Genomic DNA, 25,580 nt, shown 5'->3' on the forward strand with positions numbered 1-25,580 from the left:
TTACCTGTATGCAAGATCTACAGAAACAAAGAAAAAAATATAAAGAGGTCTCATAAGAGGAATAATTTCATAAGTATCTTGGGTTTGGAAAGTCGCAGTCTCTATAGCTGTGTTTACAATTAATGAATATTCTCCTGTACATAATGTCATCCATCCAAAGACAAACAGTAGAACAGCGCCTCCTGCACTGCCATACAGCAAGGTCATTCTATTTGGGAGCAGATACCATGTTCCAAGACCACACATTAACCCGGCAAGAACAGAATGAAAAACCATATTGGCTATATATTTCTTCCCAGGAATTAGAAATTTGATAGTCTCAGCACCAGTACAACTTGTAAATTCATGTTCATCTTCCTCTGCTAAGATATCTGTGCTTAGCATTCTTTCTACGGTTGACGATTTGTTTCTGGCGTATAAACTTGTGAACTGAATGACAAATGCAGTGAAAAGCATTAGTCCGCCTGAGAGTGCTGCTGTGTAATAGTCTTCTAGGATTCCTAATTGGTACAAAAATGTTCCTATTCCACCCAAAACCCATGGTGTCAGAAAAAGGATAATTTGATTAATATATACGTAAGGGGGGGCACAATAGCCTAATTTGAGTCGAGGGCCTCCAAGCACAGTCTGTGGAAATCGCTTCAGAAAGAAGTCCTTTTTGTAATCATTCAGTAGAGGCACATCAGGACTCATCCTTCTCACTCAGGAGTATCCTGAAAGTCACATCCTTTTCTGTAACAAAGCAGTCTCTAAAAAGAAAAGGAAAAAAGTCACTATTTGGAAATGCCATACTTAAAACATTTGGGAGAAACCCCACATTTCTATTTTACCTCCTCAATTCCTTCAAGGGCTGGATTTACAACTTCATTTCTCTACCTCCTCCCCATTGCCTGACACATACTTGGCACTAAACAAAGAGTTGCTAAGTTGTTTTTTATTTGGAAAAAACACACACACCACATTCATTATTAATTTATCTAGAACTTAATATCTGGAATTAAATCTTACGTTAACTCACATTTTTAGATTGTGAGACCAAAGGAAAGTTTAAAAAGCCAGTACTTTCAACTCAAATCTGGTTTAACAATCATTTCCCTGAGGACTTTTGTTTGAGTAACTTTTTCCTCTATTACAAGGGTCAGCAGATTTTTTCTATAAAGGGCCAAAGAGTGAACATTTTAGGTTTTGTGGACCATATGGTCTCTGTTATAATGACTCAACTTGCTGTAGTTGCAGAAAAGCAGCCATAGACAATACATATGTAAATGGATATGAGTGGTTGTGTTCCAATAAAACTTTACAGTATTTACCCAAACCGGCTGTGGGCTAGGTGTAGCCTGTAGGTCAGTTTACCAACCTCTGCCCTATAAAACAAGGATATTCTCTATAATTACCTTGAATTAAATAGAAATGGAAAACATAAATACTAAGTATTGGTCATCACATCACTTAACAATAATAGTAAATTTAGGATTTTCAGATAATTTAAAAGTTAAATCCTGCTAAAATAGTAGCATTCTAATAAAGAGTCACTGGCATCTCAACAAGTAGTAGAAAGAACAATGATTTCATTGTTCCAACCAAAAGACTTCAGGCGTCAGAATAATGCTTATTATTAGCTACATTACCACAGGCAAACCACTTCGTGATTCAAATTTTAGTCTTTCTGTTGTCAGTTTTTAAAAATCTACCAGCACTAGGAAAGTATTTGAAACAAGAAGACCCATACATGCTTTAGTCTAGATCGGTGATTTTCAACTGGTGTGCTGCAAGAATTTTTAAAACCAGTCAGGGGCGCTGACCTCTTCTCCCTTAAACTATCAAATTAAAAAATGACAGCAGCCAACACAATAGCCATCCGGTGTGAATGCCCTCTCTTGAATCATAAATATATAGGTCATATATGAGTTGCATCTTCTTGGTCACATCTCATAATGAGGTTGCATCTGATTGGTTAACTCTTGGTACCAGAAATCCTTATTTACAAGTATAGGCACCTGATTTTTTAAAAAGTCACTGGATCTAAAGACACAGAAGCATGGAACAGACTGAGGAATCTCAGAGGGAAGGTGGGGGTGGGGGGTGCGGGGGGAGAGGTTAAACTTATATGCATATATGCATAACCCATCAACACAGACAATAGTGTGGTGAAGGCCTGGGGTTAGGGGTTTGGGGTGGACGGAATCAATGGGGGGAAAAGGGGGGACATAGGTAATACTTTCAACAATAAAGATAACTTTTTTCAAAAAAGTCACTTTAGAACAAAAAGGGTTGGTAATTACTATTATTATTTTTTTGTAAATCAATCAAAACTATACCTATTCTTTTTTGTCAGATAGGCAAAAAAAATTTTTTTTGGTGTGCCGCAGAATTTTAGTAATTAGTTTATGTGTGCCATGAGATGAAAAAGGTTGAAAATCACTGGTCTAGATTATTTTAAGGACCACAAAAATCTGTATCTTAAGTAATGTGGATTCTCTTATTTTCAACTTTTCCTCTTCCTAGGATATACTCAGTAACTTATTCAGAAAAACAGTTGCCTGACACAAGGTTAGCTAACAAAATATCACCTCAGGGATCCTATGTTGTGCTAGAAAAGAAAAACTATGTTTAAAGCCATCTTCACAAAGACAGACACATAGACCAATGGAACAGAATAGAGCACACAGAAGTAAACTCTTACATATACGGTTAAATATCTGACAAAGGTGCAAGACCATTCAATGGGGAAAGGATAGTCTTTTGCAGCAAATGATGCTGGGAAAACAGGGTATCCACATACAAAAAAATGAGGTCAGACCCTTACCTAACACCACATACAAAAACTATTTCACAATGTAGGACCTGAATGTAAGAACTAAAACAATAAAACTCTTAGAAGAATACAGTACACAAGAGAAAATCTTCCAACACTGGATCTGGCAATGACTCCTTGGATATGACACCAAAGGTAAAAGTAACAACAACAAAACAGACAAACTGAACTGAATAAAAATTTAAAAAGTGTGTGCATCAAAATACACTATCAACTGAGTGAAAAGGCAACCCACAGAATGGGAGAAAATATTTGCAAATCATATACCTGATAAGAGATTAATATGCAGAATATATAGAGAATTCCAAAAACTTAACAAAAAACCAAACAACACAATTCAAAAATTGGCAGCCCAGCCGGGCGTGGCTCAGCGGTTTAGCGTCAACCTAGGACCAGGAGATCGGGGTTCGATTCCCGGTCAGGGCATATGCCCGGGTTGCGGGCTGCAGCCAATCAATGACTCTCTCATCATTGATGTTTTTATTTATCTCTCTCCCTCTCCCTTCCTCTCTCTGAAATCAATAAAGATATATTTTAAAAAAAAAATTGGGAAAGGACTTGAATAGGAATTTCTCCAAAGACAACACACAAATTCCAATAAGCAAATGAAAAGATGCTCAACATCACTAGTCATTAGGGAAATGCAAATCAAAACTATAATGAGATATCACCTCACACCCATTAGGATGGCTACAAAAAACAAATATTCATGAGGATCTGGGAAAACTGGAACTCTTGTGCATGGTTGTTGGGAATGTAAAATGGCACAACTTCTGGGAATGGTGGTTCCTCGAAAAAATTAAAAATTGAATTACCATAAAACCTAGGAATTCCACTTCTAGATATACACCACAAAGAATTAAAAGCAGGGTCTGGAAGAGATATTATATACTCATGTTCACAGCAGCATTATTCACAATAACTAAAATGTGGAAGCAACCCAATGTCCATCAAAGGATTAGTGGACAAGCAAAATGTGGTATATACGTATAAGGCAACATTATTCAGCCTTAACAGGAAGGAAATCCTGCAATATGCTACAACACTGATGAACCTTGAAGACATAATGCTAAGTGAAAGTCAGTCACATTACAAATGATTCTATTTATATGAGGGACTTAAAATAATCAAAATCATAGATGGAAAGAAGAATGATGGTTGTCATGGGCTGGGGGTACAGGAGAACTGTTTAATGGGTATAGTGTTTTACAAGATAGAAAGAGCCATGGGGAAGGATGGAGGTGATGGCTGCACAGCAACGTGATGATGTACTCAGGATCGCTAGACTGTACACTGAAAAATGGTTAAGATGATAAAATTTGTTATATAGATTTTACAACACATAAAAAAATGTAAAGCCAGCTTAAAATAGCCTTTCTTCCCGTCAGTTTAAAATAGTTTTTCTGCAAGTCAGCAGGGGTAAACATTCTGATTTCAGTTATTTATGAAAGATGCCATCAGATAGGAAAATAAACTTGATGGCTTGCCTGGGCTTTTTGAAGAGCCTGGATGTGCCTGAACTTCTCCCAGGGAGTTAGGAAAAGCTGGCCTCCCCTGCTCCACTGAGGCAAGTCAGGAGCAAGGTGAGATGGCTTGCTGGGAAAGGAAGCCTAAAACTGAAGATACTTATCAACCAGGTTATCTAGCTGCATGCATGTTACTACTTATGTTCATTTAATTTTTTGACTATTCTGTGATTATATTCCAAACAGTGAAATATTCTGAAGATCTACTCTTAATGTGGAAACATGGAAAGATTCCCAGGATATAATGAAAAGTGAAACAAACACAGGAAGACCCAGTTGTATGTATTTTAAAAACAAGAGTACATACATTTGTATGTATGTATACATGGTTGTGTAATTTGTATAGGAGTAAAAAATTTCAGAAGGCATACACACTATGCTGTGTTTGTGAGTGTATTTTACATGACATTTTTATATCTCTTCAGATTACCAAATATCCTCTCGAACTCTCAACCCCATGCCCTGCAAACACATTCTGTGTTTTTCATCCTCAGTGCCTCTGCTCAAACCCTCTTCTTTGCCTATGACATCCTTCCCTAATTAGTAATTTTATCAACTTTCAAGATTCAGCCTACTCCTTTCTGAAAATTCTGCAGAGCACTTGGGCAAAACTGAGCTTCTCTTCTCTCTGTATATCAAAAGCATTGCTTGTTCATACTACTCATCTTGTAACATGTATCAACATAAGGAATTTCTTGTATTGTTCACCTCTTCACATGCTGTCTTTTCATATGTCTTTCTTTTCTCTACTAGTAAGTTATTTGTGAGGGGCTAAATCTTGAGATACTTCTGATTCTCCATAATATTTAGTAAAATACCCTGACATGGGAAGGCATGCAATACATTAATGGCATAGCTTAAATAAAATGATTAAAGTTGAAAAACATTAAATACTGCTGTTTAAAAGGGAAGTTGGGCATATTTACTGTTTTTGAAAACTTCTTCCAGCATATACTGTTCCACTCAAAACAGTAAATTCTTTATTCCCAGTTTTTAATTGTTTGGAAAGTATCTCCATTCATTTTTATTTTATTATTTAAAAAAAAAAAATCTTTATTGATTTCCGAGGCAAGAAGGGAGAGAGAGGGATAGAAACATCAATGATGAGAGGGTCATTGATCGGCTGCCCCCTGCACGCCCCATTCTGGGGATTGAGCCTGCAACCCCGGCATGTGCCCTGATGGGGGAATTGAATTGGTGACCTCTTGGTGCACTGGAGGATGCTCCAGCAACTGAGTCACACTGGACAGGGTGGTAATTTGTTATCTTAATGGGCTATTAAAAGAAAGGCTGAGATACAAAAGTAAAACAAAACAAAAAATTAAAAAAAATAAAAGGCTGAAGGAAACAGGATTATTTGCTCTACAGAATGTTTCTTGAAAAGGGATCTATGGTCAAAGACTGTCATCTTGAAGAGTCACAAAGACTATCAGAAAGCTAAAGATTTTGAAACATCTTTGAAGTTAAAAAAAATACCACAGCAAACCTGCTTAAAGTGTATCATTTGAGTTTTCCCAACTTATTTGACCATGGAACCCATTTTTCCCATGATACCTAATAACGGATCATATGTACAGTGTTTTATGGAAACTACTTTGAGAAATATTGGCCAGGGCTTCAATTATAACCTTAAAGACTTAACTAAGCCAAGGAGAATTAAAAAGATACACCAGTTAAGGAGGAATGTCATGAACGAAGAAGGCACACAAAGAAAAAAAATTATGAGGGAAATTTGACAGGTAGCATATATATCAGGTTGCTGAAAGACTAATTTAAAGTTTTTTTTTTTTAAGAACAAAAGAGGATTAAATGACACATACTGGAAATTCATTAAGGCAAAAATTATGATAAATTGGTACTGTTTGACTTTTAATTTAATTACAGATCTTCGAGTATTTTAAAAATATTTTCTTTGTAGGGAGTAACAGAGATTTTCTAAATCCTAATCTGGATTACTATTACAAAAAATAGAATAATTAAAACTTAATTCCTGAATGATAATTTGGCATTCCCTTTGAAAGACTTAATTCCTGGACAGATTGGTGCATTTATACAGCTGCTACCTCCAACATGTTGAAATGAAAAATAACTCAAGGCATACAGTTGGCATCATAATACTGATTTAGGCCATATGCTTTCTTCAGATGCTTCTCTGAAAGCGGGAAAACAAAACAGCCATAGAAATGTTGCTTTATTTAGAATTTGCACCAGGTTTCTTATACATTATCCAGCGGGTAGGAAACAGATCGATATAGTAATTTACTAGGAGACAATTCTTAGTTACCAAAACTTTAACTCAGCAATCATGCAAGACACTAGCCTGAAAATCCACTAAAACAAAGAAAGAGATTAAAAGTGGCAGTTTTCTGGAATTATACTGTACTCAATTTATAGTTCTCTAAGTTTGGCAAACAGAATTTCTAGAAACAGAAGTTTTAGCAATTGTCCGATTTTTGTTTAGCGAAGATTACTTTTTAGAAATCTATCATTTATTTTTATTGATTGATTTCATTCATTGAATCCACATATTTCTTTTTCTGTTAGATTCGGATTTTTTTTTATAGTAAGAACATTTAACATAGGTTTATCTACCCTTTTAACAAAATTTTAAGTGTACTGTTAACTGGCAACACAGGTCATACACTATATCTCTAGAACTTATCTTGTATAACTAAAACTTTATAATCATTAAACAGCAACTCTCCATTTCTTCCTCCCCCAAGTCCCTGACAATCATCATTCTAAACTCTGTGTCTAGAAGTCTGATGATTTTAGATACCTCATACAAGTGGAATCATGCACTATTTGTTCTGCTGTGACTTGCTTATTTCACTTACCATAATGTCTTAAGGCTCATCCATGTCCTTTATGGGAGGGTTTCCTCCCTTTTTAGGGGTGAATAGCATTCCATTGTACATATATACCACATATCTTTATCCATTCATCTGTTGATGGATACTTGGTTTGCTTCCACTTTTTCACTGTTATAAATAATGTTGCAGTGAACATGAGGGTCAAATATCTCTTTGAAATCTTGGGTAAATATCCAGAAGTGAAATTGTGGGATCATATAGTAGCTCAATTTTAATTTTTTTGAGGACTCCCATACTGTTTTCCATAGCAGATGCACCATTTTGCATTCCCAGTGTACAAGGGCTCCAATTTCTCCACATCCTTGGCAACACTTTAAAAAAATATATATATATAACAGCCATCCTAACAGGTATGAGGTTCCACTGAATCCATCCATACTTACTGAGCATTTCTGCATTGTGCCTAAACTGTTTTGTTGTACTTTCAAGAAACTATCTTCTAATATATTTGTCAAATTTTATTAAATCTTTGCTTTCATATTTTCTTTTACCCCTGGGTATTCCTTTTTATAGAATCCTATTATTACATGAATATGATCTAGTTCTCTGAGAATATTCATTACACATATGTGTATGTTTGCATGTGTAGATAAATATCATTTTTTTTTTTTAGGTAAATTGTTTCTTTGCCTTTTATTTCTATTAAAGTGTTCACTTTCCTTATTAATTTGAAAGAACTTTTTACATATGCAGGATATTAACTTGGACACGTTAGAATCCTTTCCTCCTCTATGTTAACTTGCTGTCAAAGTAGTTAGAAGATGCTGGTGAATACTAAAGATTACATTTTGATCATTGTTAATATAGACTAAATGTGTTATTCTTCCTTTCAAAGAGAAATAGTTAAATAATAAATTAGTACTTTCCATAAATTTGAACTTTTGAATAACTTTTGAGTACTTACAAAATGATAGGTGATGGTAATAAGGCTGTTCTCTGACCCAAAGGAGTTTACAATACAGTAGGGTAGAGATAATTTTCCTTTCAAATAATTGTTACTGGTAAAAGCAATTTTGGAATTATTTCAATTTTCATTACCAAGAGAATAAGCAAGAAACAGAAAGTTAGTTTATAAATAACATAAAATTATTAAACAAAATTAAACTTGTCAAGAAAAAAATAATTCCTGTTTATGTATAAAAATGACTGCACAAACTGTCAGTAGAGTAATAAATAGAACACACTCAAGCATGTTCCTAAAAAGTATTTTTAAAAATCTAAAAGGGAATATACTAAGGTTCTACTTTTCCAAGCATCACCACCTTTACTAATTTGGAAAATGGCCAACAAGCACATAAGATGATGCTCAGCATCATTACTCATTAGGGAAATGCAAACCAAAACCATAACGAGATACCATTTCAGTCCACTTGACTAACAAGTATAGGTGAGGTTGTGGAGAAATTAGAACCTTCAAGTGATAATGTAAAATGGTGTAGCTGCTTTGGAAAACAGTCTGGAAGTTCCTCAAATGGTCAAACACAGAGTAACCACATAACCTAAAAATTTCATTTCTAGATATTTACCCAAAAGAAAGGAAAACAAGTCTACACAAGAATTTGTACATGAACTTTCATAGCAGAAATATTATTAATAGCTCCAAAATGGAAACAACCTAAATGTTCACCAACGGATGAAATAAAAAGTGGTATATACATACAACGTAAGATCATTAGGCTATAAAGAATGAAGTACTGAAACATGCTACAACATGGATGAACCTGGAAAACAGAACTCTAAGTGGAAGAAACCAATCACAAAAGGCCACATATTGTATGATTCCATTTATATAAAATGTTCAGAAAAAGCTAATCTATAAAGGCAGAAAATAGACTAGTGTTTGCATATGCTGGTGAGGATAGCGAGAATGGGGGAGCAGCAGGGAGTGATTGCTAAAAGGTGCAGGGCTTCTTTTTGAGGTGATGATAACGTTCTAAAAGTTGCACAATTATGCGACTATACTAAAAAACACTGACTTGTACAAGTCTTAATGGGTGAATTATATAGAATGTGAATTATATCTCAATAATATTCTTACAAAAGAAAAGGTCCCAACTCGGTATTTTCAGTGGCAATTCATAACTAGTAGGCAGCTCTTTAAGTAGGAAATTTAAGAGTAATGTATACGCCCCAAACATGCAAATTACTGAAATGGCAATATTTGAACTTGGAATGATAAAGGTTTTTGGGATCTATCATGGGTGACAAAGGATAACCCAATAATATAAAGGGTGGTCTTTGCCCTAATTGCAGGAATGAGTTAACCAAAACTAAACAAAACACCTAATATTATACAGCTGAATAAGAAATAAATAATAATAGAGCAGATAATTAATTTAGAGGCCTGATAAATAACTTCTGATGGAGTAGACTTCATAGAAATAAACACTGGTCCCTCGACGAAGAGTTGTAGACAGAGGGAGCAGATCAGCGAATAAAGAGTTATTAATGGTCAGGGGGCCAGAAGTTCACCAACTGGGGCAAAAGTGGTTAAGTTGGAGATAGGAGAGAAAAAGTCCAGTACCATCTAAGGAGCATAATTTGTAAACTTTATTGGGGTAACAAGGCCATCCCTAAATCAAGACTTAAAAGGCCATTTTCCATTTCACAAGTGTTTCTTAGAAACAAAATGTTTTAAGTCAACAGGCTAAAATAGTCTTTCAAAAGAAAATTAAAATCACACCGGACTGATACTTCTAGCGTCTCTGGAAGTTAATAGTCGCACTTGAAGGTTTTATAACGAAGGAGAAATCTATCGCAATTAAAACTGCAAGAACAACACTAGCTTGGAATGTAAGGCAACAAAGAAGTCCCCAGGTGGGTGTTGGGGACGCAACATACCTCTAATCACCCGAGGAAAGAGGCGATGCAAAGGCATCCCGGGACTGCATTTTTGCAGGTGGACAGGCCGGCGCGCCCCCAGGAGAACGCCTGCGGCCCAGACGCGGAGCCGGGGAAGCCGAGCGGGCCAGGCAGCCAGCCCTCCTCGGTCGCGCGCAGGCCCGCTCCGCGTTTCCATGGTTAACGTCAACGCCGACTAGCGCCACCCAGCGTGGAACCGGGCGCGCGCTCGGGGCGGGCCGGGCGCCTGGCTCGCCACACCCCCAGGCCTGCGCCTGCGTCCGGCGACTCCCTGCGGGCCGGCCGGGCGGGGCGGAGTAGGGGAGGTAAGCGCGCTCCGTACGCTCCGGACTTGGGCCGTAGCTCGCCCGGCCCAGGGCCGTGGTAGTCGCTCGGGATCTGGCCTTGCCTTGGGCCCAGATGCGGTACAGCGGTTAAGGGGGCGCACAGCCAGCCCTGAACTTTCACCCGGACCGCACCCTTACGCAAGAGCGTCGTTGCCCTGGTGACGTGACGTTCCTTCGCGGGCGTGTGTTCTCGCGTGGATAGAGGTGCGGCCGCCATTTTGCTAGCGTCCGGGCTCCCGTGGTATGGCTGTGTAGTGTAGTGCGACTCCTGCGACTCAGGGTCCTGCGACCTCCATTAACCACATTCGCACCTTGGCCGCCACCGCCCTACACGCCGACGGTAATAAACGGCTTTTAAGTGATAACGTCCTATTCGGCTTGGAAGATTTGAAACTGCACATAGTGCTAGCTATAGCCCCTTTGTTGCATTCCCCCCTCCTGAGTGGTCGCGACTCTATATTTAAATATAAGGAACCCAAATGCCCATCGTTGAAACATGTTACTAACGTATCGCTCTTTATTAATAAGGTAAAGTCCCGGTGTTCCAACTGGAAAAAAAGCGTTGTGGTGAACTGTTGTTACTTAGCATTAATTTCAGATCGGGGAATCATTACAGGGTGGCCACAAAATCCCTGGTTTTGCTGGTTTAAAAGTTGCCCTGTGCCCACTGCCTCCATTTTCTAGTTTCTTCCTCGTGTTCTGGACACTGTCCAGATTGTCGGTTGAAAGGCAGCCCCTGAGAGCTTTAAATTAGTCTGAAATGATTTAGACCGTCCTATAAGGGAACTGAGGCCAGTTTGTCGGTATCAGTGTGCCCGAGTTCCCCCTTGGCGATGGGTGCGGAGACCCGGGCAATTCTGCATGGTTGAGGGGCTTTAGAACTGTCTCATTTGGACCTCCTAATCTCAAAATTATATATGCGGCCTATTTTGTTGTTTCTTTTCTGGCTTTACTGGAAGTGATGCCTTAGTTCTTAAGCATTTAGGTTTTCAGGTCATAATGAGGAACATTTTTTTTGTGTTAATAGTAAAAGAAATCCAAGGCTTATTTAAAAAAAATAATAATAATAACTATCCAGAGCAAAAGCGTAGTTTATTGGAAGCATGTGGAAGAAAACTGAGCAGCGTCCGTGATGTGCATATACTTGTCTTCAAGGACACATTTTACAGATAAAACCTTTCATAGTTCAGTGTGAAGGGAAAATGTGCTCCTGTCATCTGTCATGTTTTACACTCTTTGGGGAAGACATAACCCCAGCTATCCTGGGTGAGAATACCGCATTAAGCATCTTTGAAAAATAAGCGACTCCTGCCCTGGCTGGTGTGGCTTAGTTGATTGTCTTCCGGAAAGGTCACTGGTTCTGTTCCAGGTCAGGCACATGCCCGGGTTGCGGTTTGGTGGGGGGTTGCATGTGGGTACATGGGATCAATATTTCTCTCCCCCCCTCTCCCTTTCTCTCTCTAACATCAATAAAAACATTTTAAAAAGAAAAAAAAAAGCCTGGCTGGGCGTGGGTTGAGCATTGACCTAGGATCCAGGAGATTGCAGTTCAGTTCCCGGTCAGGGCACATGCCTGGGTTGCTGGCTCCATTCCCAGTTGGCGTGTGCAGGAGACAGATGATCAGTGATGACTCTCATCATTGATGTTTCTCCCCCCCCCTTTTGTCTCTCTGAAATCAATAAAGATATATTTAAAACAACAACAACAAAAGAAAAACTAGCTATTTCTAAGAAGTCAGCATATTGTAGTTAAGAGTAGAGGCTCAGGAATCAGGAAGCCTGAGTTGGAACCCTGATACCACTGCTCACTGCGCTCCTTGTGTAGATTTTCAGTTACAAAATCTCTCTGGCACTCATTTCCATATCTTGTAAAATTGGGCTAATAATAGAGATGGAACTTACACCAGAGGAAGTTGTGTAGACTGGATTAAATCAAATAACTAAAGCTCTTAGTAAAGAAACTAACTGGCACAGCTTAAGTGCTTACCTGTTACCTCTCTGTAGAGAGGCTGTATTTATAATACCCTTTTTCATCACCCCAAATTACACATGACCCAACCAGAAACATTTTTGTTAAAATACCTGCAGTAGATATTTGGTGGTTAAATTTTTCTTTTTTCCCAATGTTTGTACTTTGCTTTATCCTAGAATAAAATGAGTAAAGCTTTATAGTACAGACCTTTGGTTAATTGTGTACAAAGTAATCATTTAACATTTATTGAAATAGTGGATGCTGTTTGCCACAAACCACAGTAATTGCTGCAGATACAGAGTCAAATAAAACATGAACCCTATCCTCGGAATTTACCAAAATATCACTTGGGAGACTGACAAGGACATCAGTAATTACAGTGTGTGATAAACAAATATGCACTGGAGCTATAGAAACATGGAAGAAGGACACAAAAGTCATACTTGGGAAATTCAGATGGCTGCAACCAAGTTTTAAAAGAGAAGTAGAAGTTAGCTGGGAAATTCAGATGGCTGCAACCAAGTTTTAAAAGAGAAGTAGAAGTTAGCTGGATGAAGATATGGGAGAAGAGGTGTTCCAGGTAGGGGTTCATTCATTCATTCATTCAACAAATATTTAGAGCATATATAGAGTCAGGTACACATATACCTTATTTAGTCTTAAACTTACGAGGTAGCTTATTATTCTCATTTCAAATATAAGGAATCTGAGCATCAGAAAAGTAAAATAAATGATAAGATCTGGAATTGAACACATCTGTATGTCTCCAATATCCACATTTTTTTGTTACCCTGCTGATTCACATAAAATGAAACTTTATCAAAAACCTGGAGCTGCTTTTTCAGCCAGAGAAAATGTTTATTCAGGCATTATAACAACATACATGTTATTGTGTAATGGTAATGCCCATTTGCAGTTCATACAGCAGTTACTCCTCTTGACAAAAAGTAAAGAAACAAAACAAAATCCTCACTCTGCCCCATTGCCCATAGACCATTGATTGACCAGAGGGCTCTGAAAATAACCATGCAGAGCTGCAGCACAGGGTAGGATGGGTTAAAGAGGAGGTGAAATGGCCTCATGGGATTAGGAAGCTGAACTTCCAGGGCAAGGCAGTAGAATTGCCAAAACTTGGTAAAATATTGGATTGGGGGTGGGAGTGGGATGGGGTGGGGAGGTGGTGGTAAGGAGACCAAAAAAAAAAAGATGACGCTAACCTTTAAGCTGGGTGACCACAAAGTTTGAAGTACTCTAAATAAGCACAGGAGGAAGAACAGGTTTGGAAAGAGAGACAGTCCACTTGAGACATGTGTTTGAGGAACTTGTGGGGTATATCCAGTTAGAAATAATTAGATTGGACCTTGAGGAAAGAAGTCAAGACAGATTTGGGAGTATTTTTACATTTTAAAAAACTTGAGCCCTGCCTGTGTGGCTCAGCGGTTGAGCATCGACCTGTGATCTAGGAGATCACGGTTTGATTCCCAGTCAGGGCACATGCCTGGGTTGCTGGCCCGACCTCTGGTGGGGGGCGTGCAGGAGGCAGCCGACCAATGACTCTCTTATCATTGATGTTTCTGTCTCTCTCTCCCTCTCTCTTCCTCTCTCTGAAGTCAATAAAGACATATTAAAACAAAAAGTTGAAATCATGAGATTGGAAGACAGTGCCAAGGTTTGGATATTAGTGGGCGTGAAGAAAATCATCAGGAGAGAAGAAAGGGGTTCTGAAATAAAATGATCCATTTCTTACATGGGTTGTTGAAATTCATCTCATTGCTTTATATCACAGATCATGATTTGCGTATAAATGCATACAAAGACCACATGAATGGGCATGTGGTGGGTAGAAATTTTAGTGAGCCCCAGCATGCTCACAGGCGTGTGGGTTGGATGACATTGAGTTATGAGGACATGATGAAAGAAAGGGAGTGACCAATCATTAATTACAAAGTTTCATACCAAAACTTTCTTTAATATAGAAAAATTCCATACCACATAAGCATTAATAAATAGAAACATTAAACAATGTATAATGTAATCATAGCTTTGCCATTAATTGGTTTAAGCTTTGTTGTGAAATATATTTTCCAATTACAATTTTGAAAATCTTACAGTAATTCCTGATGAGGAGTATAGGGTGAAAGGATAGAGTTTCTCAGATTTTGGGTTTGATTAAAATTTTTGAATTTTCTTGTGTAGCTCTTAAGTTTCATTATTGTTTCATGTCAGTAACTTCACAGATTAGATTTTTAACTTTAGAAGTGTTTCAATTAATATTATTTTTGAATATTATCACCACTGGAAACTTATTTTTTATTTTTGAAAATTTATTAAAGTTTAGTTGGCATACACTATAATTATTTTCAGGTGTGTTCAACATAGTGATTTGTCATTTATATACCTTACAATATGATAACTATAAGTCTAGTTACCATCCATCACTGATAGAAACTTATTTTAGATAATCATTTAAAAAGAACACAGAATTATTAGTAGACTGAAAATTACTAAACTGAGATATTTTAAAGGCTAGAGTTTCATTTAAAAATTATGTTAAATTTTATAAAAGTTTGTGAATATAACTTCAACAGAAGATCAAATTTTAAGAATAACCAAACTCTGTAAATATCCACAGGAGTATTTATAATTTGACTCTATAAAAATTGTTACAGATCTGAATTAATTACAATGATTCCCCTTTATTTGGCACATATAATTAAGAGTTGACTGCAGATTTCATAGTCTATTCCTAGTGTCCTGGGAATAAATATAAAAAACAATATCCATTGTTGGTAGGATATTATATTAGAGTTGAAAATTATAAATTTGGAACATCAATTATCCTCTTCTATTGATTGTGTTATCAAGGATGGGATGTGTTATTAGTAACGTAAATTTCTAAAGCTAGAATTGAAGTTAGTAACCTGAAATAGGTGTCCTTTTCCTGGCACTTGCCTACCAATTTCTTTGTTTATAAATGTACCAACTGTATAAAATTAGTATCTTTACTTTCCTATAGAATGAATATATAAGGAAATGCATTGAACAAGTTGCCTGATAAAATTTCTGTTTGAATTCATAATTAAATAAGAATGTGGGGGTGGGAAGAGAGTTAGGGGTAATTTGCCTAAAGGTAGAGGAAAGCTTATATACTCTCTAACAATCTTTGCAGAGTCATGATTCTATTGCTGTTGAATGGAAAAGTTCACACTGGTTAGAATTACTTCCTATAGCTTACATTGTGATGCCCTATTCAGGTTAATATATTTAAAAATATGAGAACTGGAGGTTACTCACAGATAAATATTTAGGGAAAATGAAACCACATTTGGTAAATAAAATTTATACATTAAATATAAAAAACAGTATCAACAGTGTCCATTGTTGGTGTGATGGTATATTAGAGTTGAAAATTATAATAAGTTTGTTGATATACCAGTAAATTTTGAGCTCTGATATTCAGAGACTGCTCAGTGCTTCATCAATAGGAATTCTTAAAGTTAGTTTATTTTATATTAAATAAGAGCATTTACTGAATTTATATACTCAAGATTACTGATTTCTAATGTTGCATATAAATTCCTAATTTTTAGTACGGTACATGTAAAATATGCATGTATTAGTGTATTTATAGATAAGTATACATGTAAAATACTTGTACATTTAGAAAGTATATGTTATACATAATATGCAAAATAAAATACATGACAGTCCTATTTTATTGAACCAGCAATGACTAAGTATTAATAGAAGAAATTTTCATATGTGGCTTATCTTTAGCAATATAATTTTAAAGTACAACAATTTTTAATAAAATTTATGTAGGTAATTAAAATTTTCTATTTTACTGGAGATGTTTTATAGGCGCTTAAGTTTAAATGAAAACCAATGTATAGAGGTTAATGTTAGAATAATTATTAAACCTACTGACTTTAAAAGATTCTGTTTATGAGTTTCAAGCCAAATATTAGATTCATGTTTTTACATAGAAAATGTCCTCCTAAAAGACTTTGTAATTAGTAGAAAATGTATATACCAGTAAAGAGTAGCATGCAAGAAAGATGCATTTATTTGTAGAGGTAAACCATATATTAAGAAACAAACTATGGATTATTTAACAGTGTTTTTTAATAAAAAACTAGCCTATGGATTTTTTCCCTGTGAATTTTTTTCTTTATAACTTTTTCTCCTGGTGACAATAGTGAATAAAATTTTAAAGACAAGCTTTCTTTAAGGGTATAAATGCCCTTCCTAACACATGTGATAAAACCAAACAAATACTCATACTGTCTACTGAAAAAATATATTTTTTATTCTGAATGACCCAATTAGTGTAGAGGCATACTCTCTGAATTCCACAGTTCAGTATCCCTGGACAACTTGTTCCTGTATCATGGGTATACTCCAAAGTACTCTGGGCTAGAACACTGGCCTATGAAAGCATAAAAGAGTTACATTTACTCTGTAAAAAAAGGACTTCCTTTGTTTATGTATGTCTCCTTTACCCAGCATGCATTTTCATTAAAAATATAGTACATCTTAAAAATACTAACCTGAATGTGATGTGGATTCTTCCAGAAAGAATTTTTATTCCTTTTTCTCCTGATGCACGTAGTGAAGTGTTTACTTTATGAGACAGTGTATAATCTTTAAGAACAACAAGGGGGCCCTGAGTGAATTTCCCCTCCTTTTTATTATAGCTCCAATATCCCATCCATTACTGCCTCCTCCCAAATAGAACGATTCATTCTGTTCAGAAACAAAAGCAGCCCTGAGAACACTGTGAGATACTTGTCCTTTTTTCATAATATCCATTTACTAGACCATTATTTTCCTCACTCCTTATCAAAGTATGAACCCAGTAACTGATTTCTTCTTTGTTGGATAAATGGCCATGGAAACTTAATTCCAGATTAAAATAGTGGAAGTTTAATATGGTGAAGGAAAAAGCCAATGATTTTCATAGTGTTATATAAAGCATATTTAATCAGAAATAGTAAGATCTGAGTTATAATTCACTGTCAGCAAGAAACTTGATAATTTGACATTGGGCAAGTCTCTTAAATTCTTCAGATTTCATTTCCCTCAAGTGAAGAGATTGGGCTATATCTCTAAATTTGCATTTAATTCTAAATTTCTGATGTATTATTTTTGTGTTAAATTTATCATGGTATGGATGGAAATAAAGACAGGCTATAACATTTTTATGCAGTTTTTAAAGGTGTAACCAAACTTTGAAACTTAAGAGTGAGCTAGCCTTATTGTTAAGAGACCTAAACAGATTACTATTGGGGAACTAAACTCTGCCAACTTCTGTATTGACCACTTTTCCTGGGACAGTGATTTCTGTTAGTATTAACATAATGGAATATGTCATCTTAATCAGAATTCATTAAGTACTAACTATTTACTTTCTTAGTGCTCTTTTTTTAAGGTCAAATAAAATGTTAAAGCCAGTATTGCTAAGATTTCTGCTACATAATAGTCAAATTATGTTACGTTTAGCCTCTTTGATTAAAAGTAGTAGTCAAAGATGTCAAAGCCCTCAGAGGTGATTTTGAAGATGTGGAAGTGCTGTGGCTACCCAGGCAGCAATCAGAAACAATTAGGAAAATGTACCAAATGCTTCCTTCTTTCTCTGGGATGCTTGGCAAATTACATTTACTATTTCAGGCTAGTTGAATTTTAAAATAAGGCCTCCACCTAAGCATTTTCAAGACAGTTCCAATCAAAAGATACTGCTTAAAATTTTCTTATTGCTATAGAAATGAAAAGACTGATTGTCTATGTTGATTAGCTTGAAGATTGCTTTGGGGAGAATTTGACAATTCTGGTAACATTCCCACAATTTACAACCTGTGAAGAAGAATCGAATCAGGATAGTTTAAAGCTTCCTTTTTATCTGATAATTTTATTCTACTACTTTAACATAAAGAAGGGATCCTTGGAATGTATATTTTTAAGTGAGTATATAATTGATTTTATAATGATTCTTGAAAATTATTCTCAATAAGGTCAAACAGAAAATATATAGCATGATAAATATACCAAAGTACTTACTGATGCCTACTATGTGCAAAATATTTTGTGCTAGTCAGTTTAGCAGATACAAAGATGAAAAAGAAACATTATTTAACATCAAAGAACTAGAAGTTTAATGGATAGAAAATTCACAAGGAAAAAGAACAAAATAAGGAAAACAACCAATTGCACTTCAGTTATGATGAATTAAGTATGGCTGATACTGTTTCATTTGCTTATACATAAATGCTAAATAGAACTTATATCTCTGATACCACAAAATGTGACAAGTTAGGAAAGTGATCCCACAATATTTTATGTTTAGAAGATAGCTTATAATTGAGTGAAATTACATTACACTTGGTGCTGTATAGGAAAATGTTTAAATACCAAGAAAAAGATCTTCATGCTGGCAAGAAGATTTTTTTTTTATGGATCTTCTAATTTGAACAAAATAAGATTCAGTGTTAGTGAGGATCCAGTCAAATGGCATTCTCATTTATTCATTTATGAATTCAATAGTAAACATGTATTGTGTGTTTACTAGCAATAGGCAGGTTGTTAGGAATTAGTGATGCTTAGAAGGATAACAGTATCTCCCTTCATGGGTCCCCCCCTGGTAAGAGTGCTAGGGTAATACAAATCTATATGATCCCTTTGGAAAGAAATTTAGTGATATTTATTAGCAACTCTATAAAAATACGTACACCTTTTAACTGGTTAATATGTTCCTATGGAAACTATTCAATAGAAGAAAAATAATTTATGCACATGTGTTTATTGCATATTTCTAATGCTTAAAATTGGGGGCAACTTAAATGTTCAAAGCTTTGATGATTAAGGAAATAATAATATTTCCCTTTGGTTGAATATAATACAGACATTAAAATGATTACATTGACTTTGTGTTTTTTGTTTGTTTTTGTTTTTACATTGGCTTTGTAATATGGAAAATGCTTAGATGTATAATGTGAAAAAACAAAAATTATATAAATTATTATAATTCTGTAAAAATACACAAATGAGAAAACTTTTGTACCTTAGAAAATGGTAGTTGTATTAGCATGGTGGTATCTTAGATGATCATTTCAGTATTTGTTTTTGAAACATTGTATATTATTTTAAAATAATTAATAAAACATTTTAATATATAAAAGTATCCCCGCTTTGGAACCTTTGGGCATTGCTGGTGGGAATATAAAATGGTGTAGCTGCTGTGGAAAATGGTATGATGGTTCCTGAAAAAAATAAACATGGAATTACTATATGATTCAGAAATTCTACTTCTGGTTATATACCCAAAATAATTGAAAGCAAGGACTCAGACAGATTTTTGTACACCACTGTTCAAAGTAGCAGTATTCACAATAGCCAGTTGGTGAAAGCAAACCAAGTTTCCATCAGTGGATGAATGGATAAGCAAAATGTGGTCTATACTTACATTGGAATATTATCCAGCCTTGGAAATTCTGATATGTGCTACAACATGGATGAACTTTTAAGATATAATGCTAAGTGAAATAAACCAGTAACAAAAAGACAAATACTGTATGATTTCATTTATATGAGATACCTAGATTAGTCAAATCCATAGACAGAAAGTAAAATGGTGGTTGCCAGAGGCTTGGAGGAAGGGAGATAGGAAGTTATTGTTTAATGGGTACAGAGTATCAGTTTTGCAAGGTGAAAAGATGTCTAGAGATAAGTGGTGTGGTGATGATTGCACAACGTGAATATAATTAATGCCAGTGAACTGTACAATTAAAAATGGTTCAGACAGTAAATTTTATGTGTATTTCACAAATAAAAATGGTTGAAATGGTCAGTTTTATGTTCTGTATATTTTACTACAATAAAAATAATTTTTAAGTGTTCCTGAAGCTATGGATGGATTTATAAATTTGTATCAGAAATTGAAAAGAGGGCTAGTTAATAGATTTAAGAGTACACTACAATGAAAAAATGAAATGTGTAAAGCAGTTGGAAAAAGAATTTTAAAGATATCTCCAAATTCTATTGTATTATTCTCAAATTTATGACTTGAAATCTATTCTACTTATTTTTCATGCTTTGCTTTTTTTTTCCCTAATCCTCGAGGATTCAGAGAGAGTGGAAGGGGAGAGAGACAGAGGGAGAGGAAGGGAGGGAGAGAGAGCGAGAAAGAGAGGGAGGGAGGGAGAGAGCAAGAGAGAAACATCGATGTGAGAGAGACACATGGATTGGTTGCCTCCTGCGCACGCTCTGACCAGCACTGGGGATCGAGACTACAATTGAGGTACATGCCCTTGGCTGAAATAGAACACAGGACCCTTTAGTTTGCAGGCTGAGGCTCTAATCATTGAGTCAAACTGGCTAGGGCTGCTTTGCTTTTTAAGTGCATGTATGTTCATAGTAGCAAAAAAATGTTGTCAGACTGAAATGAACTTTTAATGTTCATTCACAATTTTAGATGTGAAAGAGATGCTTGTTTGTGTTAGAGGTAAAAAACCAGAGTTCCAAAGAAGTTAAGAGTGTACAGATAGTTAATGACAGATCTCACTAGAATGGTCCCTTTACTTTTATTACCATGTTATTTAAGCACTATACCACCTCACTCAGCCAGATTCTAATCTTTTGCAAATTAATCTTATGAAACATTCAGTTATTTCTTTTCTATTAGGAAATTCTTACATCAACATGAATTTCCTATGATATAAATTAAATCTTTTACTCCTGCTTTTGACTGTCTCAAGAAATTAACTTCACAGCTTTTCTTTTCCCAAGCATAGTTCCCTTGTCCTAAGAGAAGTTGCATTTTCTTTACTTTTAAAACTGATCTATTTTATGAATTGATGGCCAAATATCCTTTTCACCCCCACTATAGGAAGTAGGAGAACTATATTTCTTCAAATTATTCTTTAATTGTAGGACTCAAAATAGAAACAATATTATCTCATAGATTTTATGCATTGCTCTAAATCAGAACACTTTGGTTGTGAAATTGAACCCCATAAGTGGACTTCTCAATTATGTGAGCCATGTTCGTAAGTGGTTGAGTGTTGACCCATTTACCAAGAGATCACTGGTTCAATTTCTGGTCAGGGCACACGCCCAAGTTGAGGACTTGATCCTCACTAGGGACCATGCAGGAGGCAGCCAGTCATGTTTCTCTCTCATTGATGTTTCTCCCTCTCTCTTCCTCCCTTCCTCTTTCACTAAAATCGATAAAAACATATGGAAAAAAGTCTGGATTTAGGTATTCTAATGTCACTATGACAGTTCCATGGGTGGTGGGGCAGTCCATTTTTCTATGCCATCATCCCTAAAGTTATTGCCTCCTGAGCCAGCTACAGCTCCTCCATCATATTCTTCTTCCAAGCCACAGGATAAATGGAAGGGAAATTGTTTTCTTTTCCTTTTTAAAGAGACTTACTCGAAGTTTCCATACAACACTGCCACATACATGTCATTGGTCAAAACAAATGGCTACACTTAGCGGCAAGGGAAGCACTCTGCATAGCTAATAATCAGAGTTCTTTTAGTGAAGGAAAATGATAGAACAGATGCAGGGAGATAACTAGTTGTCTTCTCCATAATTTCCACCTCTTTTACCTATCTCTAAATATTTTCCCATCTTTCTCCTTAAGACATAGTTTATGTACTAAGAATACTTTGTACATTTTGTTCTGTTAGTAAAACTTGGAACAAAAAAGCAAAATAGTAGTTCTTTTGTAATAAATATTTTGTTTTCTAGAATTACACAGTTTTTATTGTATAATTATTTTTTTTCCATTTGCCTGAACAGGGTGGTTAAATTTTTTTACCAAAAAATGCTATTTCTTCAGTTATTTTCAAAATACTGTGGCTTCATAATGTATTCAGTTTTTATAAAAGGAATGCATATTTTCTTTTTAAAAATTGTTATTGAATTTATTGGGGTGACATTGGTTAATAAAATTATATAGGTTTTAAATGTACAATTATATGATACATCATCTATATATTGTAGTGTGTGTTCACCACCCAAAGGCAACTCTCCTTCCATCACCATTTATTCCCCCTTTACCCTCTTCTACATTCCCCCCACTCCCATTTCCCTCTGCTAATCACCATACTGTTGACTGTGTCTATGAGGGTTTTTGGTTTTTTTTGGTGTTTACCAGGTTTTGCCGCTGCAAAGTTACTATTTTTCTTTTTGTAATTGAAAAGTATCTTGTGGGGAAATTCTTAGAGACCATTCAAATATTCTGTCATCTATTAATTTTAGTATCCATATATGATCCTTAGGTGCATCAATGATTACTGTGATGGTTGCCATAGACATAAGTATTCTTTACATGTTTCATTGTTTTTTTCTATATCACCAAACAATTCTCCAGTTCTCAGTGGACACTGACTGGGTGTATTACAAATTTAACTCAATTCTGACACTATCTGTCTGGAGATAGCATCAGATTACATGGGTTAAGGGCTCAGTCTCACAAGACGTCTTAAAACAAACACAAGTTCAGGTTGTTACCTGTGCTTCTGATAGACTGGCTGTAAATTGAAGATTCCCATGAACCCCCTGCTCAATAATTTGCTAGAGTGGTTTACAAGATTCAGAGAAACATTTACTTATGTTTACCAGTTTATTGTAAGAGATATAAAGAATACAGATGAAGAGGTAATAGAGCTCGGTTCAGAAGGGTCTCGAGAATAGGAGCTTCTGTCTCCATTGGAACTGGGGTGCGCCACCCTCTTGCCATATGGGTGTATTTACCAACCTGGAAGCTCATCAGACTTCTTTTTCAAGAGTTTTTATAGAGCTTTAATCTCCAGTCCCTGTTATTCTTCCCCTTCCCGGAAGTCTGGGGTGGGGCACAAAGTTCCAATTCTCTAATCACTTGGTCCTTCTGGTGACAAGCTTTGTCCTGATGCTGTCTAGGAGCCCCACCCTAAGTAACCTTATTAGCATAAGCTCTGTGTGCTCTAAAGGGGCTCCTGAATGACAAAGGCACTCCTACCACTCAGGAAATTCCAAGGGTTTTAGGAGCTTTGTGCCAGAACTCAGGGACAAAGACCAAATATATTATTATACAACATAGTCTATTGAATACAGGAGAAAATTGTGTGCTCTGATTAGAAATAAAGATCTGTAAATGTCATCCTGATTGGAAATTCTTTATATCAGTAGGTTAAAGACAAGGCTGAGATGTTTTGTGAAAGTTACAGGAAAAATTGTGTGCAAATGTTAAATTACTTGTGCCATTTTCTACTTCAACTGAGAAGAGCACAGATATATGATCCATTTATCTCCATTTTGGGGGTCAGTATGATTCTTGATGGGAGCAAGGAACTTCTCTGTTGACCCTTACTTCTAATCCAGTTTTTCAGTTTGTGGAGAATAAACCTCTTGGCCCATAGCAAAGGATGTGAAAGCTATGTAAGTAACAAGGAGCTAGAATTCCCTAAATCTCCAGCCAACTTATACTAGACAAGAATATAATAAGCTCCTCCATTTTCTCAATTCAAAAACCCTTTCAGGTTGTGATTGCCATAGGTACTATAGATAAGGTACTAAGGATATGTAGTAATTGATTACATTTTCTGATTCTTTATATACAACACAAACTACTCAGAAACTCACATCCCTAGACTTTCCCAAAAGGTAGAGGTAGCCAGCTCATGGGTTACTTTGCCTTTTAATTCATATGTACTTCATGTGCATGAGGTTTTTTTTCTTCATGATAATACCACTTTCATATGGTGGGGCTCCCACTGCCATGACAACCAAAAGTGGTTATGAGGAGGTAAACCTTTACCAAAGCCTTAATCTTTGGTAGTAATATTAGCTTTCTCACTCCTTGGGTTGAAAAATGTAAAACATTCTATAATCCTGTTGGCTTTCCTGTTTTGTCTAAATTTCCTGTAAATTTTGATACATACACTTTCTTAAATTTACTAACCAAACTCACTTCATTTCTGCTAACCTTAATAAAACTAAAACAATACACTAGCTTTCCTTTAGATTAATATTGCTTTACTCAGCATTTCAAACACTAAAGTAGAACATAAATTATTTTTGTGTGTTTAGAAAAGACGAAAATTTTCATGTAGGATCTTCTGGATTAGGTTAAGGGAGTGAACCACTGTCCCCCAATTTCTAAAAAAGAAACAACAGGAACAAAAAAAATTTACCATCAACAACCAAACAGAGAAGGACCTAACCATAAACTTCAAATACTGGCTGCCAATAAAAGAAACAGAAAAATTCTGGAGTATACCTAAAAACTACAGTTAATAACCTTAAAGGATAAAGAAAAACAGCATAAAAAAGGACATGAAATCATAAAAAAGGACCACTCAGAAATGAAGAAGACAATATCTGAAATGAAGACTACACTGGAAGGAGTAAACAATAAATTGGATGAAGCAGAGATTCAAATCAACGATTTGGAAGACAAAGTAGAAAAAAACACCCAATCAGAGCAGCAATAAGAAAAAAGAATTCTAAAAAATGAGGATAGTTTAAGGGATATTTGGGACTACAGGAAGCATAACAATACCTGCATCATAGGGGTACCAGAAGGAGAAGAGAGAGAAGGGATTGAGAACCTATTTGAAGAAATAATGACCCCAAACTTCCCTCATCTGGTGAAGGAAAAAGACACAAGTCCAGGAAGCGCAGAGAGTCCCGAACAAGAGGAACCCAAAGAGGCCCACACCAAGACACATCATAATTAAAATGCCAAAGGTTAAAGACAGAATCTTAAAAGCTGCAAGAGAAAGACAGTTAACTACAAGGGAGCTCCCATAAGACTGTCAGCTGATTTCTCAATGGAAACTTTGCAGGCCAGAAGGGATTGGCATGAAACAGTAATGAAAAGCAAGGACCTACAACCAAGACCACTTTCTGGGTAAAGCAAGGCTATCATTTAAAATTGAAGGACAAAGAGCTTTCCAACAAGAAAAAGCTAAAGGAGTTCATTACCACTAAACCAGTATTGCAAGAAACGTTAAAGGGCCTTCTTCACTAATCATCAGAGGAATGCAAATTAAAACCACAATGAGATATCACCTCACACCTTTCAGAATGGCCGTCATTAATAAATTAACAAACAACAAGTGCTGGAGAGGGTGTGGAGAAAAGGGAACCCTTGTGCACTGTGGGTGGGAATACAGATTGGTGCAGCCACTGTGGAAAGCAGTATGGAGTTACCTCAAAAA

At 35.9% G+C, this 25,580-nt stretch overlaps 1 protein-coding gene across 3 annotated transcripts in view; it reads right to left on the minus strand.

Moving 5' to 3' along the window:
- Positions 1–10,302, minus strand: part of PCNX4 (pecanex 4) — a 31,126-nt gene extending 20,824 nt beyond the window's left edge. Inside the window, exons 1-2 of one of the 3 annotated variants that reach the window (XM_016198206.2) lie at positions 10,056–10,302; positions 5–749 (exon numbers count right to left, since the gene is read on the minus strand). In XM_016198206.2, the coding sequence (XP_016053692.2) occupies positions 5–693 (689 nt within the window). In that variant the 5' untranslated portion in view covers positions 694–749; positions 10,056–10,302. Of the gene's footprint in view, positions 1–4; positions 750–10,055 lie in introns of those variants that run through there. The other 2 variants (XM_087820091.1, XM_016198208.2) reach the window with 2 other exon arrangements.
- Positions 10,303–25,580: the final 15,278 nt, after the last annotated feature.

This window comes from Miniopterus natalensis, chromosome 1, assembly GCF_054644295.1.
Source record: "Miniopterus natalensis isolate mMinNat1 chromosome 1, mMinNat1.hap1, whole genome shotgun sequence".
Classification (NCBI taxonomy): Eukaryota; Metazoa; Chordata; class Mammalia; order Chiroptera; family Miniopteridae; genus Miniopterus; species Miniopterus natalensis.